Source organism: Wolffia australiana, chromosome 1 (genome assembly GCF_029677425.1).
Source record: "Wolffia australiana isolate 7733 chromosome 1, ASM2967742v1".
Taxonomy (NCBI): domain Eukaryota; kingdom Viridiplantae; phylum Streptophyta; class Magnoliopsida; order Alismatales; family Araceae; genus Wolffia; species Wolffia australiana.
In genome coordinates, this window is record NC_135835.1 from 24,937,424 (window position 1) to 24,958,428 (window position 21,005).

General features: G+C 37.1%; 1 protein-coding gene across 1 annotated transcript; it reads left to right on the forward strand.

Annotated features, from left to right (window-relative positions):
• Positions 1–7,821: 7,821 nt before the first annotated feature.
• LOC144712207 (protein RETICULATA-RELATED 4, chloroplastic-like) lies at positions 7,822–10,645 on the forward strand. Its single transcript, XM_078586413.1, has 8 exons — positions 7,822–8,476; positions 8,625–8,693; positions 8,955–9,086; positions 9,173–9,226; positions 9,361–9,405; positions 9,894–10,033; positions 10,190–10,315; positions 10,425–10,645. Exons 1-8 carry the CDS (start codon positions 7,931–7,933, stop codon positions 10,471–10,473), a joined length of 1,161 nt encoding a protein of 386 aa, XP_078442539.1. The 5' UTR covers positions 7,822–7,930; the 3' UTR covers positions 10,474–10,645.
• The last annotated feature ends 10,360 nt before the right edge of the window (positions 10,646–21,005 follow it).

Below are 21,005 nucleotides of genomic sequence, written 5' to 3' on the forward strand. Positions count from 1 at the left end.
TTCTCATTTTCTCATTTTCTCTGTTCTTTCTCTCATTCTCTCTCATTCTCTCTCTTAACCTCTCCCATTCACCCTCTCATTTTCTCATTTTCTCTCATTCTCTCTCTCATTCTCTCTCTTCACCTCTCCCATTCTCCCTCTCATTTTCTCTCTTCACCTCTCTCATTCTCTCTATCGTTTTCTCTCTTCACCTCTCTCTTATTTTCTCTCTTCACCTCTCTCATTCTTTCTCTCATTCTCTCTCCCATTTTCTCTCTTCACCTCTCTTATTCTCTCTCATTCTCTCTCCCATTTTCTTTCTTCACCTCCCTCATTTTCTCTCCCATTCTCTCTCTTCACCTCTCTCTCATTCTCACTCTTCAACTCTCTCATTTTCTCTCTTTATCTCTCTCATTCTCTCTCTTCACCTCTCTCATTCTTTCTCATCCTCTCTCATTTTCTCTCTTCACCTCTCTCATTCTCTCTCTCATTTTCTCTCTGCGCCTCTCTCATTCTCTCTCATCCTCTCTATTTTCTCTCTTCATCTCTCTCATTCTCTCATTCTCTCCCTCATTTTCTCTCTTCACCTCTCTCATTTTCTCTCTTCACCTTTCTTATTCTCGCTCATTTCTCTTAGTTCTCTAATTCTCTCTCTTCACCTTTCTCATTCTCGCTCATTTCTCTCAATTCCTCATTTTCTCTCTTCACCTTTCTCATTCTCGCTCATTTCTCTCAGTTCCTCATTTTTTCTCTTCACCTCCCTCATTTTCTCTCCCATTCTCTCTCTTCACCTCTCTTTCATTCTCACTCTTCAACTCTCATTCTCTCTCTTTATCTCTCTCTCTCCCTCCCTCCGCTCTCTCTTTTTGATACCTCCCTCCACTCTCTCATTCTCTTTCTTCAATTCTTTCATTCTCTCTTCCATTCTCTCATTCTCTCTGTTCAAATCTATCATTCTCTCTCCTATTTTATCTCCCATTATCTGTCACCTCTCTCTTTAACTCTATCATTCTCTCTCTGATTTTATCCCTCATTCTCTGACTTCACCTCTCTCATTCTCTCTCTTCACCCCTCTCATTTTATCTCTTATTCTCTCCCTTCACCTCTCTCATTTCATCTCTCCTCACCACTCTCATTTTATCTCCCATGCTCTCTCTTCACCTCTCTCATTTGATCTTTCTTCACCTCTCTCATTTTAATCTCCCATGCTCTCTCTTCACCTCTCTCATTTTAATCTTCCATGCTCTCTCTTCACGTCTCATTTTATGTCTCATTCTCTCTCTTCACCTCTCTCATTTTATCTCCCATTCTCTCTCTTCCCCTCTCTCATTTTATCTCCCATGTTCTCTGTTCACCTCTCTCATTTAATCTCTAATTCTTTCCCTTCTTTCTCTTCACCTTTCTCATTCTCTTCTCTCACACACGCACATTATCTCTCTTCTTTCTCTGGCATTCTCTCTCTTTCTCTCTCAAACGCACATTCTCTCTTTTCTCTCCTCTCATTCTCACATATTCTCTCTGGTCTTCTCACACACATTCTCTCACACATATTATCTCTCATCTCTCTCACACACACATTCTCTCACACATATTATCTCTCATCTCTCTCACACACACATTCTCTCACACATATATTATCTCTCGTCTCTCTCACACACATTATTATCTCTAATCTTGCTCACACTCATAATCTCTCTCATCTTTCTCACACACATTCTCTCACACATACATTCTCTCTCATCTCTCTCACACATAATATCTCTCATCTCTCGCGCACACACATTCTCTCACACATATATTCTCTCTCATCTTTCTCATACACATTCTCTCACACATATATTCTCTCTCATCTCTCTCATACACATTCTCTCACACATATATTCTCTCTCATCTCTCTCACACACTCACATTCTCTCTCTTATTCTCCCACACACACATCCTCCCTTTCACGTTCTCTCTTCTTAACCATTAGATATACTCAATTTAAACATTACACAATAATAATAAGGATATGTATATGTCAATGAACATAAATGGGACATTGTGGTTTGCTTATTGGGGATTGTATCATTGATTAACTCGATCCCAACTTGATTATGCAGTGAAACATTGAGCCAAAAATAGATCTTGAGACCAAAAATATAATCATGTAGGGCAGAATAACTTCCAAAATCATGTGGGGCCTCAGATAAATCTCTTTGATCAGTTCCAGTATCTGGTCTCTAGATAGACACCACTAATGATTTATTGGCATGATCAGGAGATTTCCAAAGATCTCTGACAGTGTCTTTGAGAAGTTGACCAAGAGATTCAAATTACGGAAAACTATGTGAATACATCTAGAGGCCAATAAAAATGCAGCTTAAAGAAATTTGTTCAAATCATTTTATTACGGACTTGACTCCATGCAAGCTGATTTTATAATTCATGTATCAGTTCTTATATACATTTATGATTTGAAATATTTATATTTCAAAATTCACATTCAGAACATCATTTGAACCGCAAGAGTCAACAGTTCAGACTTGGCATTAGTAGTAGGTTGATGTTCTATTTGGGGCCGTCTACGTGTTGCAGCATTGTCTTTCAAAAGTGTTCGCTGCCCTCCATATTCACCTGTATCCCAAGCTGTCATCTTCTCTTCGTTCTTCCCCATGTCTTACATCAATCAAGTAACCCTCAGTATCCCATTCATCATATAATTTTGGTTGTTGTTTGTTCTTGTGAGCCGGAACGTCCATATTTCTATGTCAGGTTATATATCAAGTCCTTAATTATGTATTATCTTTGTGGATTGATCCCTCTATCATCACCCTATGTGTTTATAAAATTTCTCTTACAGATTGATTTCAAACCTCATCACCATACCTATGAAGTTATTCCATTAATGGATTAAGTTATAAACCTACAACAGACAACCAATATTAATCCATCATTTGGAAGTAGCTTCTGGTTTTGTTGGTTATCAATGTCTGATAATGATCATTTTCTAGTATAGAAACAAAAGCATCATGATAATTGTTTTGTAGAGATAATATTTTGACTTTCTCAAAAAAGTTATTTTAAAACCTCGATTTCCTATTGGTGAATTAATTATCTCAAAATCCAACATGAGCACTATTATTAATTCAAGGGTTGACATATCAAATTTATTATGTATCATTTTAACTTCAGATATTTATAAATAAATTATAAATTATAAATTTCATATATGAGTGTACTAATTTAAGGGTAATCTTTATGTATTGTAGTTGCATTTTTTGAAATCAAACATGAAAAAAGTTGTTCCAACACGGTTTGTGGATAAATAGAAATCCAAAAAAATTAAATCAACATTAAAATACTAATAACTTTGATAAATTACCGCACTAATTTGAATGTACTGTCTTTTGGGAGTTATTTATATTCTCGTAATCAAACACAAAAACACGTATTTGTTGAGTATCTAATGGATTATATTAATGAAGTTCCGTATTTAATTTCAAAACATCATAATAAAAAATTTTAACTCTTAGAATGTCGGGATCTGCCATGTCAGTGATCAGAGAGGAGATTTGTGCATCAGAATAAAATAAATTGACTCAACCTTTAAAATAGATATCAAAACGTTTTGATGATCAAAACATCTTACTGAGGATTCAATAAAAAATATCATGTGGTTCATTTAATGAATCACCTTGATTGACACAAACATCCAGCCTCAAGATATATACACGCGGTCCTTCACACATTTGATCTCTACGTCTTCTAGTTGCAATAGGTGGGCCAAGGTGTTCAAGGGGAGAGGTTGAAGGAGGCTCAAAGGGAGAGACATGCATATATGTTTCTCACTTTTGGCATTTTCACCTGCTATACACCATAGACCTTTTCTATAAAAACCATTGCACTTTAAGTGTATCCTCTAGTTTCCAATAAACCTTGTGAATGTGATGTGCTTGGGTAATATCAGTCTAGTTAAGGACTCCCTCTGCTCAATATTTTTTTATTTGATAACCTAGATAAGTAACTAGATCTAACATATATATATTAAACATAGTTCGATTCAACCCAACCGATTGGTTGAGTTAGTAACATGTGAGGCACAAAGCTATACCATGAGTTCCAAAAGGTACAAAAAAGTTCATCAACCCTTCCATCGAACTTATCTATTATCAGTTAAGATGTATGTATAATCCCTTATCCTATGAAAATCATATAAGAACTTAGAGCGTGATCAACGATCTAACCCTAATCATTCATCCTTGTTAGTGCTGATGCATTTGGGAAATCGTAAGAAAACTCTTTTCTACTGCATCATCTGCCTTGGCTACACAATCATTTGAAATAAACATGGACATCTTAGTCAAAACAAAAAAACCAACATCTAAACACTAGATGTCTTTGGTGTCTTAGGTCTAAGGAACACTCACAATATTGTGGCATAAATCAACATCTAACCTAGTTGCTAACCAATAATAACAAATAACAAGTTAATTTAAAATACTAATATCATGTATTTTACATGCTAATTTCCATTAAAATTATCGTAAATACATATGATTGAATTTTTTAAAATTATATTATATTTTACGCTGATATTCTCACCAATTTCATGGTCTTTTACACAAAAATTAACATTATGTTCAGAAATAAATTACTTCATTAATCCAGAATATATATTGAATTAAATTAAATATTGTTTTGGGTTTTAAATGTAATTTATGTTTGTTTGATCTGCACCACCAGCTGTTCAAATCCAATTCATTTGAGTTATAACCCATCATTGGCCATAGCAAATGATTGGTGCTAACCAGTCACAGTGTTTAACGAATGATGGTGCCAAACAATCATTGGTTGAGGCCAATAATTAGTTGAGCAATCAAAGTGCCCATGTTGAAAGGTTTTTTACAAAAAATATGCTACATGTAGAAAAAGAGTTGATTTAAGCTGGAATAAATGCTACCTGATCCTCCATGCAAGTGTTAGAATAATATTCGTTGATTTAATAGTTGGATCTAACCCCTTAAATGTGCCCAAGACATTAGTTCGATATGGGAAGTCACACAATAAAATCAAACTAAAATTCATTTACTTTATTCAATTTTAGTTCCAGATAGAAAATGATGACTGGAAGAAAGGTTTTAAATGCATATTTTTTCCAATAATTGGCTAATTTTTAGAAATTTTAAGGGCATGTGTCAACATTTGATTAAATGCATTGATCTAGAACCAATGATTGTGACTTTCGACGAAATCAAGGACACCCGACAACAACGCAATTAATGTAAATCTAAACATGTATTTTGATGTGGAACCTTTGGAAAATTGGAGATTTCACCGCCACTTTGGTGATTTGTGACGTGGATCAAGGAGCCAGGATATCCCATATTTCCCCAATTTTAGAACGACATATCTTATAATGACAAATGCGTTTGGGCTGATTATTTGAGGGTAGTTTTGTATTTCTCTCCTCTATCCATCCTGGTCTTTGATCTATACATAGATCCCCCAATTTTTTGTAAAAAGAGCACCCTTAGATTTTGATCCTGGTGGCTTTGTCATTCAAAGTCTCTCTTGGGTTCAATTGTTGAATTTGAAGAGTGAAGGATTGAAGGAGCCATGATCTGATCAAGAGTTAAGAGGAAAAAAGCACCACTTCACTTTTGGGCATATGATTATAAGGCTACTATGATATTTATCTTTTTTAGTCTCATTTTTTGGTCTTTTTCCTCGGGTCTTCATTCGTCTTCACCTGTCTGGACCCCACATTGACTCCGATGCTCGCTGACATGTATCTGCCTCCATTTGAAGTGCTACCAATGACAAAAAAATCATATTTCATTGCATATGATTTCCATGAACCACCCTTCACCGTTGCCACCAAAGTGCCAACTAAGGTATTTTTAAGCAAGCAGAATATCTTAAAATTATTTTTGAACTTTTCTTCAGTAAATTGGTTTAATTTATTGCTTTAAATTGGATTTAATTTATTAAAAAAATACAATTATAAAATATAGTTTATAATATCTGAACTCACAAAGCTATAAGTTCAGTTATCCTAATATACTAAATTTCAGGTATCCATAGGATTATTGATAACTCTAACAAATCTAGCATTATTGATATCATTTTCAATTTATCATATAACATGTTATTAGTTAATCATTGTTTCTAACATATTATTTTCAATTTGTCATATAACATATAAAATTTGAGCAAGATATCACTATGACGACGATACTGAAAAACAGTCTGAACAGTGTTAGTTAATCCTTGCCTTGGAAGATTTATCATTTATAATGTAATCACTTTGTTTGTACTTGACTGGACAAACAAAGATTAGATCCTGATCCTAATATTGTGAAGTTGTGTGCCTTAATTTTAAGGAAAAAGATTGACATAAGGACAAAGGGATAGGTATGTAATTATATAAATATAAATGGAAAGATAGATAAATGGAATTGTGAGATAGAACAACATATGCCTATAACAGAGGAGCATCAAATTTCGGGGTCTATCTAATCACTTGTATTTGGATCTACATCCATCATATCAGGTTTTTCCAATTTCATAATAACAATCAAACATTTGACATGGGTTTTTCTAAACTGTTGGTCCAGTTCATAAGTCCACTGCACATTTTAGTTGTGGACATTTTACCAACCTTGTAATTGTACAACAACTCTAATGGGAAGAGGAGATCAGACGTCTTTGTTATATTGGCTCTATCTTCGTTCCTCAATTTGTTTAAGGTTAGTGAAGGAGGGTACCTTCGCTGAATTTAATCTTCCCAAGTGGACATTAAGATATGCCATTATTGTCAGCTTTCATTAATCCCCCAGAAAATGATTCAATAATGACATTAAGATACAACCATAAAATGGTTCATTAAGTGTGATGATTAATTGCAAGTACAGAGCCTGTCTATCCAAATTACATTGATGGAATAGGATTAAAATACATGTAATTAAGTCTCTCCTATTGTATTAATATGAGGGCCATATTCTCTGTGAATGTGGATGAAATGGAAGCTAAAAACTCAATATTATGGCATTTTTCAAATTTTGCTGAAATATTACCAATGGACCATTGCTAATGTCCCGTCACATTCATTTTCCATTTGTTTTTTCTTCATTTAATAAAGTTTGGACGGAAATAAAGAAAGCCAAAGATTCCACTTGTTTTTTTTAATTTTTGTCCTGGAGCTTGAAAATTTATCAGTAAAACCCTAATGAATCTATGCTTTTCATGCAAAAACACCAAATCTTTTAAAATAGACTGTTCAGGACATTTTCCTACGGCCCTGTAATTTTTTGCTGAAATATTATTAATAATCTTTTGAAAAACAGAGGTTTATTTTTTTCTTCTCCGAATAATATACTGAGCTTTATCAACGCAAAGATTCTAATGTTCGTTTGCATTCTTGGCAAAAAAGTTAGAATTAAACCAAAAGAATCTGAGGATTCACATCTGATTCTAGAATCTGCCATTATTCTGTTTTCCACGCTTCGAGTTCATAATAAAAAACTTCTTAAGGACTTCCTACCAATATAATTAAAAGTTTGGGCTTTTCTGAAACAAAAGTTTCGCCTTTTTAAAACCGGAGTTTGTGTTCGAATTATTGGTACAAATTTCGACATAGCCCTCTGGAATCTAAAGATTGACTCCCGCGCCCCAATTTTGTTTCTCCTATCTCAACAAATTGGGCGCCAAGGTTCCTAATTAGTATAAGAAAGAAATTAAATTGGAGAAAAGTCCGGGATAACGGCTTCGTCCTCGTCTTTACGCCCTATAAATAGGGCCAAACAGTCTTGTCAATCCTATCCATGGCGGGACCTACGGATCTGGCCGGACCTTCATCTTCAACGGCGATGGCGATGGCTGAGAGAGAGGTCAGTAGTCGAGCTTCTCATCTTCTTCCTCGGCGGCATTGCAAGATCATCGCCAGTGGCCGATCCCTCGAGAGCTTAGAATGGCGGGAACGGCGAGCATTTCAACCTGCGCGGTGAATCTCTCGTCGACGCACCGTCGATTCCCTCGCCATCGATCGATCGTCGGATTTGGCGCTCCGTTCGTCGTGGCCGCTCCGCCTTCCGATCTCTCCTGCGTCGTGCTGTCTTCGCCGTCTTCTTCTGTCCGGATCGCCGGCGATAAGCGCTGGGCGTCGCTGATCGTTGGAATTGGTGGCGATGGCGGAGGAGATGGCGTCGGGGGAGGATCTGGCGGTGGCGGTGGCGACGGAGGTGAGGAGGATTCTTCTGGCGAGAAGAATAGATTGGAGGCGTTGTTGGTGATTTCGCAGGCTGGAAGGTCTCTGGAGAGCATTCCGAAGGATCTCGCCGCCGCCGTCCAGGCCGGGAGAATTCCTAGATCCATTGTCGAACGCTTTTTCGAGCTAGAGAAATCGCCTGTTCTTGGATGGTTGCTTCAATTTAGCGGATTCAAGGAGCGGTTGCTCGCGGATGACCTATTCTTGACTAAGGTGGCCATTGAGTGCGGCGTTGGAATCTTCACCAAGGTGTCTCACAAGTTCTTATCCGTTTTTTAATGATAATTGCTATAATTACAACACCCGTTTGAGCTACTAAAACTCTACCGTTCCTGTCCGCTATGCGATACTTCCCAAGCTCTGTTCCTAAAATCAGCTTTGTTCGGCGTTTTTTCAGACGGCTGCCGAATACGAGCGTCGTAGAGAAAATTTTATGAAGGAATTGGATTTCGTTTTTGCGGATGTGGTACGTCTCCAGGCACTTTATTCTCAGATTTATTCCTATTACATTCATAATAGCATGATTCGATGGCGTTATTTTTTGGAGTTTATGATGAATTATGGATGGAATTTTCAAACTCTATAGAATTTTTGTGATAAGAATAATACCCCATTAGGATATTTTGAAATGTGTTATTCATTATTTTCCAACTTGATCACTCCCCATTTAAGATATGAGGGCATTCGTTTACAATATTGACCCTTAATATGCATTTTTTATTTTCAGATTATGGCTATTATTGCAGATTTCATGCTTGTCTGGCTTCCTGCCCCCACCGTTCCGCTACGTCCGGCACTTTCTTTCACTGCCGGGCCAATTGCCAAATTTTTCTACGGATGCCCTGATAACGCCTTTCAGGTTAAATTTCAAACTTTTCTCATCGACATAATTTGTGAACAAGTTCTCTAATTTTTCTTCACCGTTGTGATATTTTTTATTTTCAGGTTGCATTGGCTGGAACGCATTATTCATTTCTTCAGAGAGTTGGTGCCATAGTGGTGGGTACAAAATATGCATGAATGATCATGAAAAGTTTATTCCTTACTCATACATAGAACATTCTTTGCCAATGTCAACATTTATGAATCAAAAATTTCAACGCCTTATTGATGACTGGGGCATTGTCTTGCAGCGTAATGGAGCAAAACTTTTTGTCGTCGGCACCAGCGCATCTTTGGTATGATATCAATCTAACCTTACATCCTTACAAATTCTCTGAGAATTACATTTGTATCTTTCAGAAACAGTCATCAGAATCATTTAACCTGTACGTTCCGTTAATTTTTGAGAAACTGGAGAAAGATTGGAGGAAAAAAATAGAGCGGCAGACGGAGACACTGTGGCTGAGAATCTCAGATAATTACTTATAATTATTGGCTAGGGAAGAAGCTACTAGAATTATTGATGCTTCTAAAACTTCATAGACGTCTAGATATTCCAAGAACTTTCCCCCTTCCAGAACCTTCTAGAATTAGGTGAGTTGGGCATTCTCACCCTCACTGCCTGACATGTTTCTTTGGCTTCTTTTGTCCGTCAGTCTATTCAATGCTGTGGAAACATGTGCATCTATCTGTAATTCTAATGCGCAACCGTCTAACTTATACTCAAATATGTTAAGAACTTTTTTTTGCTGAATTTTGTTTTCTGAAATATTATTTTTTTCAGGTAGGAACTGGCGCAACCAATGCCCTGATCACCGTTAGAAAAGCGCTCGATAAGGACTTTGCTGGGGAAGCAGAAGATGTTCCTATCTTATCAACTAGTGCAGCTTACGGTGTCTACATGGCAGTCTCAAGTAACCTCAGGTATCCGATTGTCCAGTTTTATAGCAATTGAATTGTTAAGATAATTTTTTATTAGAAGAAAAAATGAAAATTCAGTGGAAATTCATTCCTATCTTTCGATCATGAAAAGATTTTTTTTGATTCCCACTGGATCTGAGGAAAAAATTCCTGAAAAAGGTACCAAGTGTTGGCTGGGGTGATTGAGCAACGAATCTTAGAGCCCCTGCTGCACCACCAAAAGCTTCTTCTGGGCGTGTTATGCTTCGCTGTGCGTACAGGAAACACATTCTTGGGATCCCTTCTGTAAGCATTCTCATTCATTGTCATCTATCTCTCATAAATGATGATGATAATGATAGTCATGCTAATGATGATGATGATGATGATGATGATGGTGATGATGATGATTCAGGTGGGTAGACTATGCTCGCTGGGTTGGAGTCCAGAAGATACGCGATTAGATGGATGGGGATTTGCCCAACATCAGAGAATCTATGTAAGCTCCACGAATGGATTACCTATCTCGGGTTTCATTCCTTTTTATTTGATTTTTTATGAGCTGGCACGTGCATTAGAATGATAACAGTAAAGTTTTACTCCTTGACTTTTAATATATTAGGACTCATCCGCAGATATCTGGCATTTTTCTTTCTTTAGATCCTGGATGATGATCAAGATTTGTTTCTTTTGTGCGTAAAATGCATCTTTCACTGTCTAATATGAGATCATTTTGATGCATTTCCATTTAGGAAAAAGGAGGGTCTGACAATTTATCTTGATTTTCCTTTTGATCTTTTTATCAAGATCAAACTGTTTACTTTTGAAGCTTGGCATCTATGTATATTTTGGAACTAAAAATGAGTCATTTGGTGAGACACATGACATATCATTCATCAATTGTAAATTGCATTTAATAATAGAGAGAAAAATAAGACACAATAACTGCTTCGATTTTGAATTGGCATGAATACAACTTTGACATCCACTTCATAAGCCATAAAAGGTAAATTCAATAATGGACTTTCCTCCACGGCTTTAACATCGAAGTACATAAAAATATTATTGATTTATTAAATAGTATTCTTCAAAGTATTATAAATATTTAATGTCATTCGTCTACATTTAAGATCTTATGAAATAATCCAATAATTCAGATATAAATTTCTAAAGTAGGTAGATGAGTCTATGTTGGACATCATGTTTCACTGGCCAAATGGTGTCTGATTTACATAATTATTTAACCGGTGACATAGGACCTTATTAATAACATGTCATAAAAGTCTTGATGTCTAAGTTGATGATTTTTCAAATAACCAGATGGTCAAACATCATATATATTTATTTACTTGAAGGTAGTCATTCATTACATGTGTGATTTGTATGTTGAAACCTTATAAAGTTGGTTATCTTCATATCCATGATTTTAACCATTGACTGATGATTGACTTTGCATTTTAGTTTATTTTAAACATTTTAATAAAATGCACTAAGCGCTAATCTTGAAATTCCCCTTTTATGAATTTTGAAATGTGAATGATACCTAAGTTTCTCCCCCCTTTTGAAAGTAATCAAATGATAAGGATGGCTCACTAAAATGCCAGCTTCCCCTACATATTAACCCCTCTAAGAAAGCAAACTTCCCCTTAATGTGAGTGTCCAATGTGCATGAGGGCAGTACCCATCGGAGAGATTCAAACATGAATATATCTGATATGATAATGAGAATGTTTGAGAAAGGGGATATGGGAGAATCGACAAAACAACTAAGTAAAAAATAGCGATGAGTGCCAACAAAAGTAAGAGCAGTATAATTATGGTCATAAAATGATGAAAATAATATCTTCTTTCCATATGTCCCAACTGATGAGATGATCTGATATAGATCATTATAAAGCCAAAAAACTAAGAAGAAAATGTGCGAGGTAAAGGCATATTTCCATTATATCTTTGTTTAATAGGATCTACCTCATAGATTAGAAACATCCTCTATGGGTCCGAATAAAAACATCAAAATAAAGCTGTGGATGGGAAGTCAAAATAGTGTATTGACTCATGCAATATTTTTGTTATCGGTTATCCAATCTCTAGCTCGTGGGTGCCAAGCTAGACCTCATACTTTAGAAGATACAAATGACTCTGTTGACTCTCTCATGGAACTTGGTTGTCATCAGTTATCGTGACTGTATTATTCCTCATCTTTTTGACACTCACAGGATGACTTAAGTTATAGTTAAATCACAAACCTTAATTGGTCCTTCGACTTAGTAATGATGCATTCAAAAATCATCAAAGAACTCTTCTTCGATGTTCCACTACATTCGGCAAGGACTTTATTGTATCATATTTCTTGAATTGTCTCCTATTATACCAAGGGCAGATGATCCCATCTTCAACACTAAATCATCTTCATAAACTTCTTGTTGTACCTGTCGTTCAGATTTCCATTATTAGGAACTCATAAATGATAGTGAAAGAACAACTGTCCATCCACAATGTCTTTGGTGTCTCCGGTCTAAGGACCACTTACACAATAGTCACCCGAATCACCTGATTGAAGTTTTGACATAAAACCATTCAGGATATTTTTCTGCTAAAGAACACCCAATATCTATCTTTAGTGTTTGAACATTAATGCCTACAAGACTGGCCGTAATGATAATATGAGTAAGACAAAATAGTGTTATTCTATCCAGATACTTTGATGTCCTTCGTGAGTATCCTACAAATAGGAATATTAATTCACATGATTAAATAATGTCGATCTCTATCTTATGATATCATCATACTTCATTAAGTTAGATCATATATTCATGACTTCATCATAAGCATCACTTCTCCACCATAGTGGATAAATTGTACAAATGAATATTGAAAAAGATGGGGAATGTGTTGTTGGATTGCTAGACAAAAATATTTCCACCACTCTCATTAGAAGACCTTGGGACAAGCACGAGCAAAAATGTGAGGACACTCAAATGATTATCATGTGTATCAAATGTAGGTGCCTCATTATATTACTGTCTCTTAGAAATTTATAAGAGCCTCATAGGAATGATGCCTACTTTGGGGCACCAATATTTCTACTACCTTTAGCATGGATTTAAGTACATCTTCCCTGAGCTGTCTCATCTTTATTGAGGGCATATGATCCAATAGTGACCACACAATCACTGTCATGTGCTTCTTACTTCATTTGAGCTAAGAGGATTTAGAATTCTTTGAATAAGATTTCATAAGTCATCATCAGATCACTTCCCGAGGGAGCAAGTTTACATCCATAAGACATCTTTGATGTCTTAAGTTTAAGTACCACTTACATAATTGTGACATGAATAACCTTGTTTAATAGTTTACTATGATATCATTCAGGGATTTGTTGGGTTATAGTTTCATCAATCAGTACCTTTAAAAAACATTTTTCATGGAAACGAAACACATAATCAATTTCAAATCGATGATAATATCAAACCAAACTTTTGGTACCTTGTGGGGGACTTGTTACACACTTGACTTACTCCCTTAGAGAGTGTCATGAAACCGTTGAGGTGTCCAACCTCTAGTAGTATCCACATAATCAATGTGCTCTTGGATCTTCACATCTCCTTCTCCAACTAGTGTCATGAAACCGTTGAGGTGTCCAACCTCTAGTAGTATCCACATAATCAATGTGCTCTTGGATCTTCACATCTCCTTCTCCAACTCTTCTTCGAACCCTTGTAGGTCTTCTCAACTTGAAGACACTCTTCTTGGTTGAGGGGATAAAAATTGCAAGGATGAAAGGGGTTGTGCCTAGCTCTGGCTGGCTTGGGTGCCTAAACTCCCCCCCCCCCCTAACATTAAAATTCCTTAAGTAAAGTATATCCACAAATGGATCAAGTTATTAAATAGATCTTTAGTTAATTAAGCTATAATCTTATGTATGTGACCCTCAAGGCCCATGTTTCATTCTAGTTAATAACTTTAGCAGCCAAATAATAATTATTAGCTAACCTTATCAATTACATATTTCAAAATCTACCTTAATTAACTAAAGATATATTTAACCCATCTATATGTTAATTTTTGAGCCCATGGGGTGTGATGGAGGACCACCCTGTCGAGCACGCCCAGGCTCATCATCAGCCACGTCGCAGAGCCCAAGCCAACTTGAAGAAATCGAGCCTCCACTTCTAGGCTTGAAATCACATCCGCTTCGTGTTGTTTTATCTCATGTTCCCATTGTTTTATGATTTTACGGATGTCCCTCATGGTTTTACAAAGGTCCTCTTCGCGTCATTTTGTTTTTATTTCATCACGCTTGGATTGTAGGGAGGCCCCCTGCTGCGTGTGTAGGGGCCTACCCCATGTGAGTCTTGTGTTTTACCTTTTTGTTTACACCTTTGAGGGGGGGGAAGCCATGCATGGCTTCTTCCCTTTTGAAGTACCCTTTAGGGGGAAGCCCACTAGACTTCTCCCCCTAAAGGAGGCCCATTAGTGCACTCCTAAGCCCCCTTTTTTCTTTCACTATAAAAGAAAGGGGAGGCCCTTGACCTGAGATGGACTTGTGTTTTTTCGTGAAAGAGAGAAGCTATGTTGTTTTTGAAAGAGCCATGTATCATTGTTGTGGGTTAGGGTTTCCCCTTCAACCCCCTCCCTTGGGGAGAGCTTCCTGCTTTGGATAGGATTTCTCCAGTCAGGGTGTGGGCAGGTCTCCTACGGTCGACGAAGCCACGTTCCCCCTCCCTGCCCTGCAGTATCTCCATCATTCCCGAACATCATTGAGTTGCACTGCTGGTTAGAGACTCTCGTTGACTCCAGCATCGCATTCGACGAGTCGCCCCGCATCTTCAGACTTACGTCGATCATTTCTCCCCCCCCCTTCTGTGCTCGCCCGGTGGTTGCGCTGAGGGTCCTCCGTTCCTTGGTCTCCTCTCCCAACAGGTCTACCCGGGTCATCGAGAACTCTGGTGGGGACGATCAGCGCAGCCAGCCTGGTTTTGACAGTCGTTTTTGTGGATCTCCCCCCCAATTTACCGGAAGTCACCACCCCACCGACGGGTCAAACGCGATCAGAATGCACCTCTCCTGGGAGACTGCCACTGTTTTGACCGCCGGGTCACCGCCGGAATGAGTCTTTGTGGCAGTGTACCGCGGGTCTCCCGTTCGAAATTTTGCCCTTCTTCATTGTCTGTCGCTGGACTGTTCAGACAGTCGCAGGCCCTCGCTGGAGGGGCGGGGTATTCCTGCGTGCCATTGCCTCCCTCTGCCTTCATGCCATGACGGGGAACCCTGGAGACAGCCCCCAGCAGTGGGGCTATAATTCTCCGATCGTATCAGCTTTCCTAGGGCGCTCGAACGTGTGAATGCACCCTTTTAGCGCATTCTAGCCTTCGTCATCTTCTGGCTCTCTCTTGACCGTTGGTCTCGACCGACACCAGGCCATATGGACAAAGCTCGGCCTCAGTTGTGGTGCATTGGTAGTTACTTGTGGAGGTCATCCCCGATAATCACCCGTACAAAGACGTCAACTCACTCCACCGCTACGGGTCCTGTTTGCACATTCGACCCCAACAACAGGCTGGGGTGTCGACCCACCATTCCCACACTGATGTCACTTACTCGCGGACTCGACTCTGCCTCGCTCCAAGCATTCTACACGCGGATCGATTTCGATGTTGATCACGGAGCGCCATCGAACGACCTCAACATTTTCTTCTTTAGCCCGCCCCTGGTGCAACGACGATGAACTACAGGTCCCCTTCACCCTCCCATTCCCTTAATTTCACAGCAAAATTATTTCTTTCAGTTCCGGTCTTCGAGTGCTGCTCTGCCCAAGAGAAGTTACACGTGTTGTAGGATTAGCCATTATCACTTGTTAGGGTCACTCCTTGGCGGTGTTGGACCTGCTCGGTCACGTTGATGTCACAGGCGCTTTCGAATGGAGATTGTCCCCCACTCCGTCGGCCGTCGAGTTGATCATACGGTTCATTGGGAGCTTGGCCAGGCCACGTCATTTCCCCATGTCGTCACCTTAGTTACACCTCAGATCAGTCAACATCTAACATATTTCTCTTTGATTTACTATACTCGCACGCATCTTATCACAATGTCGCATAACTTTGCAGTCATTCCCCTGTGGTGTAGCACGAGCGTATCGACCCGGTCGTCGTGTTACATCAAGGTGCTAAACAATACCTCGTGCTCTAGAAGATATATAGTACCTGATGAACTCTCTAATGGAAACTTGATCGATTCCCAATATCATTGATGTTTAATTCTTTGACCACGCGAGAATCCTTAATGACTTATAGTATGGCTAATCTTCAGCCTGTAATTCATCATTTAGTAAATATTTATGCGTAGTAAGATTGTTGAAGAATGCCTTCTCCAATATCGTCACTACTCTAGATAGGGATTTAACTGCATCGGCTTTCTTGAGTGAATCTCCTCCTATACTAAGAATGAACGATCTTATCTTGACCGCTCAATCACCTCCATGCACTTCTTACTACATTCGAGCTAAGACTTATTTGCATTCCATGATTAGTGACTCATAAGTTGTAGTCAAAACATAACCATCCATCCATAACATGTCATTAGTGTCTCAAGTCAACATAACACTTACATGATCATAAATGAATCAACCTGATTGAAGTTTATGTCGAATACTATTCTAGGATTCATACTTATCATTTTAGTGAACTCTTTCTATAAAGAGCACCCAATGTTTTTCCTTGGTGTCTCCACACTAACTGCCATAGGATCAACAGTGCCTATCATATAAGTAGGACAAGAGAGTGCTATTCTATCCAGATAATTTGATGTCCATCTTGACTATCCATCGAATAGAATTGTTTAAAATATATGTTTAAATATTATTGATCGATGTATGATGATCTCATTATAATTCACTTCATCAGTGCACATGCTCATGGACTTCATTATACTCATGGACAAAATAATCAATAAATATTTCTTTCAATGAATTCAAATGAAACATGATGGTATGATTGGCTCGACGGCCACATAATATGCATTAGGATTCAGACATATCAATTCAATGAAATCCTTACCCTCTATGTTTCCCAAATGCCTCCACACTAATGTCTACAAGATCAGCCACACCCATAATATGAGTGGGACTAAATAATTGTATGCGACCTAATCAAGTAAGCTTTGATTAGGAATAAGTAGGACTCATGTTTACAGAATATTGATCTCTGTAGTATAATTTATGCATAATTCACTTAGTCGGATCATAGAAGTAAAAATTCCATGAGAGAGTTGGCATACTCCGTTTAATCTTTTGGAGCACAAGGTGGAGCTTGGCACCTCATGAGCTGGAAACTAAACATATTGATGAATTTAAATTGATCATTGATTAATTAATATATATGTTGATATGATTATTTGAAGTTATGAAACATAGTTAATTTAAGGTCGGCCAATAAAGTTGATTGATTCATTGAAGGTATTAAATAGACTAATACATTGGCAAGGGTCACAAATAAATGATATTTCTGCATCATAAGATATGCTTAAAATTTTGAAAAAATTGCGTTAGGTATCAATAGGAGAAAGCTATGAAAAAAATTACAGGGGCCAAATTTCTTCACTTGCCCATCCTCCTTCTTTCTCTCCTTGTGTGCCCTTCCCTAACAATGAAATCATAATGAAGATAATCGATCAATAATGGTGTTCATCAAGATGAAGAAAGATATTTGATGTGGCAGGGCTTACTTGGAAACATCTGTAACTTGGGCATTTAAACTACTTAACTCAATTCTATTGGGGAACCAAGAAATAAACATCCAATCGGTCTAAAGGTGATTCTATCATCATCTGTTATCAAAATATTTGAAGGTTAGTTATGATTCCATTTTGTCTTTCATTAAGCGAGTCGAGTGAGGATCAAGTCAACCACAAGCTCAAAATCCAGCACTCATCATCTTCTGAAGATCCATCATATCCAGCCATCAATATTAGTTCATCCATATCAATCCACCCACACTATCCATCCATATGGAATTCATATATCTATCCTTACATATCTCCTTATCATCTCAAAATATCTCTTATTTTAAAAAATAAATATTTGCATCCCCTACTTATTTCTTTAAAAGTCATTATTTCCCTAATATTCATTTCCTCTGGAGATAACCCTTGCTCATCACTAGGTAATCATATTTTTAATGTTCAAGGTATTAAATAATTTTCATTTATGAGTTAACATCCCAAATTTTAGTAATCCATAAATTGTATAAAGCATTGTCCCCTAGGATATTTTTAATGTGCATGTTTAACACTCCACCCATATTAATACAATCATAATATTCGTAAAGAAAATTGATTAGACATTACAAATTCCTAAAAAATTATGTTAAAATCCTAATAAATGTAAATTGATTCTATAAAATTTGACTTTCTATCTAATCTGAGGATAGGTGGGTGATCTCCCAAATAATACTACTGATGAACCAAAATTGTGGCCTTTCAAGTTTGCAAGTTTGTTGGTATGCAATTAGTACGAAGGTTTAGATTCATCACTGAAGCTTGTGGAATAAAACCAGTAGGATAACATGAATATAGAAATAAGTGATTGAAATATTTCAAGACAAAAATTAGACTCAGTCCATTAAAACCTATAGAATCAAAATTTAAAAGCATAATGATTTATTTGGTTAATGATCTAATAGGTCAAAACAAAATAGGATGAAATAATCAAGGAGCACTATTTCAGCCCAAAACCAGTTAAAATGATCCAAAAATAATTCACGTGATGCCTACATGTGTCAAATTTGACTCAAAATTGGTCTGCGTAGGCCAAAATTTCCTTAAGTGTGTCAGACTGGTCAATGCTAGGGTCAGCTCGGTAGGATCCCTCCCATAAAGGCAAGCCGTGTTTGGCCATGCAAGGTTGAGTCTAATATCTTTTAGATTATTTATCCCTTATGACTTATATTATTGGGAGCAAAAATAGGATATAAGAGATGGTGAGGCTCCAACAACCTTTTCGACAAAGTCGAGAAAAAAAAGTGCAGGTCAATTGAAGGTTATTATAATGTACTAATTGCATACCAACAAATATTTCTATACAGTTGTCATAAATTGATAAAAACTGAATCTCAACTGGTTCTCTCTGATCTGATGGGGTCTAGTTTACCCCACTAAATAATCCTCTATTAAATGCAGCATATGATGGATAAATAATCAATATAAATGGGCTGGACTCTGGAGGCCTTAGAAGTAACCTTAATAAGAAAGAGAAATAACCCAGAGGTCCAAGGATAGGAAGAAAAGAAGGGAAATGTGCCAGATCCCAATATTTGTCCAAAACAGGAAGGTTCAATATGGAAGATGATATTGTATTTTTACCACAATAATGAAATTCAATGATCTTGAGAATTAAATTTCCATGGATTTTATGCATAGCAGTGATGGTGTTCAACATACAAATCAGCAGGGTTTTCATAAAGAAAGATAGATTGTGTCAAGTTACTGCCAACCATAAAATCAAAAGGTCAAGTTTCTGTATGATTATGAATATGCATGACTTAAATACGTTTGAAGGTTTACTAATTTCATCTATTGGTTCCTATGTTATATAGCTTTATTTCTCAACTGCAGTGTGTTTCATATCCATCACAGACTACAATTCAAATACTAATTTCATCCAATGAAACTTCTAATGATTAAGTTAAAACCAAAAAGAAGGCATGTGTCTTAACACAAAACAGTTCACGTGAGATGCAATTTCAGGTCTACTGACTTGCTACTTTGGATACTTAGTCATAGTCAGAATATTAACCATTAACATCAAGTTTTAATGGCTCACCTCTTATTTATGGATAACTATTTACAGAATAGATATCCCAGATTATTCTCATGACTATGAAATACACGTGAAATATCGATAAAGTAGTCTCCAATCTTTCTTTTTCAGTAAATTCAAGTAGTGTTCAGACAACTGATGCTAAAAAACTAAGATAAATTTAGTTTTGAAATTGTATTCTAATATCCTTAAATGCAGAAATTCTTGATTAAAATGTATGCTGACTTCTCTTTGGCTTATCTGAGAGGTATTCCAATGAGAGTATGTTTCTGAAAGGTTTCAGGGGGCAGAAGCCTTATCCTTCATTAAAAAGTTCATTTTCACTTATTTTCATGGGGTAACATTTATGGGTTGCAATGAAAAGTATACAGAATAAATTTACTATTTTACAAGTCTTTACCCTAGTTTTGGCATAATATTATTATAGAAAAAAATGGAAAAAATTGATGAAAGTAGATTCAAAATTATAGATATAATCACGAATAGGGACTCCAGCATCATCCATTGCTTTATCTATTTATTTGAAGCCCTGATTTATGTGTATCATCAGAGAATCGCCTAGCATGTGATCCGTCACGTGGTGCCAATCATCATCATCCATTCATTTGCGAAATGGTGCCAATGTGAATTTTCCTGTGTTGTTCTGTTGTCTCCTGGAGAAGGATCATGACTGGCTGACATACTTGGGCACATTGAGTGTCACTGACTTTCCTTTTCATCTGAAATATGCTTGTAAATGAGGTTACAAGAGTCTCCAGACATCCCTTGCAAACAGATTAATGAGTCTCCTTGAAACTGGTTAGTTCAAAACTTGGTATCTTAAAGAACAGCGCGAGTCAGTCACTTCGCAGCATGAGTAAGTGAATACATCACCAACATTCCTGATTTCTTTATTACTGTCTCCAACAATAGGCTCATTTCTAACTGTATTATATCATCAAGAAAATGTTGAAATCCAGTGTTAGTGTTTGGGCATTCGATTTCTGTCCCATATTGGAAAACTGATACCTGATATTCAAATAAAATTGGGGTGATTTCAGATACCAAATATGGGATATCAGACTGATATCAGATATACATCCAATATAAGATATCATAGGTCTCTGAATGTGGTGCATGCCGGTGCCAGATATTGAATCCAATACCTGACATCCAAATATCAGATATCAAAATCCATACCAA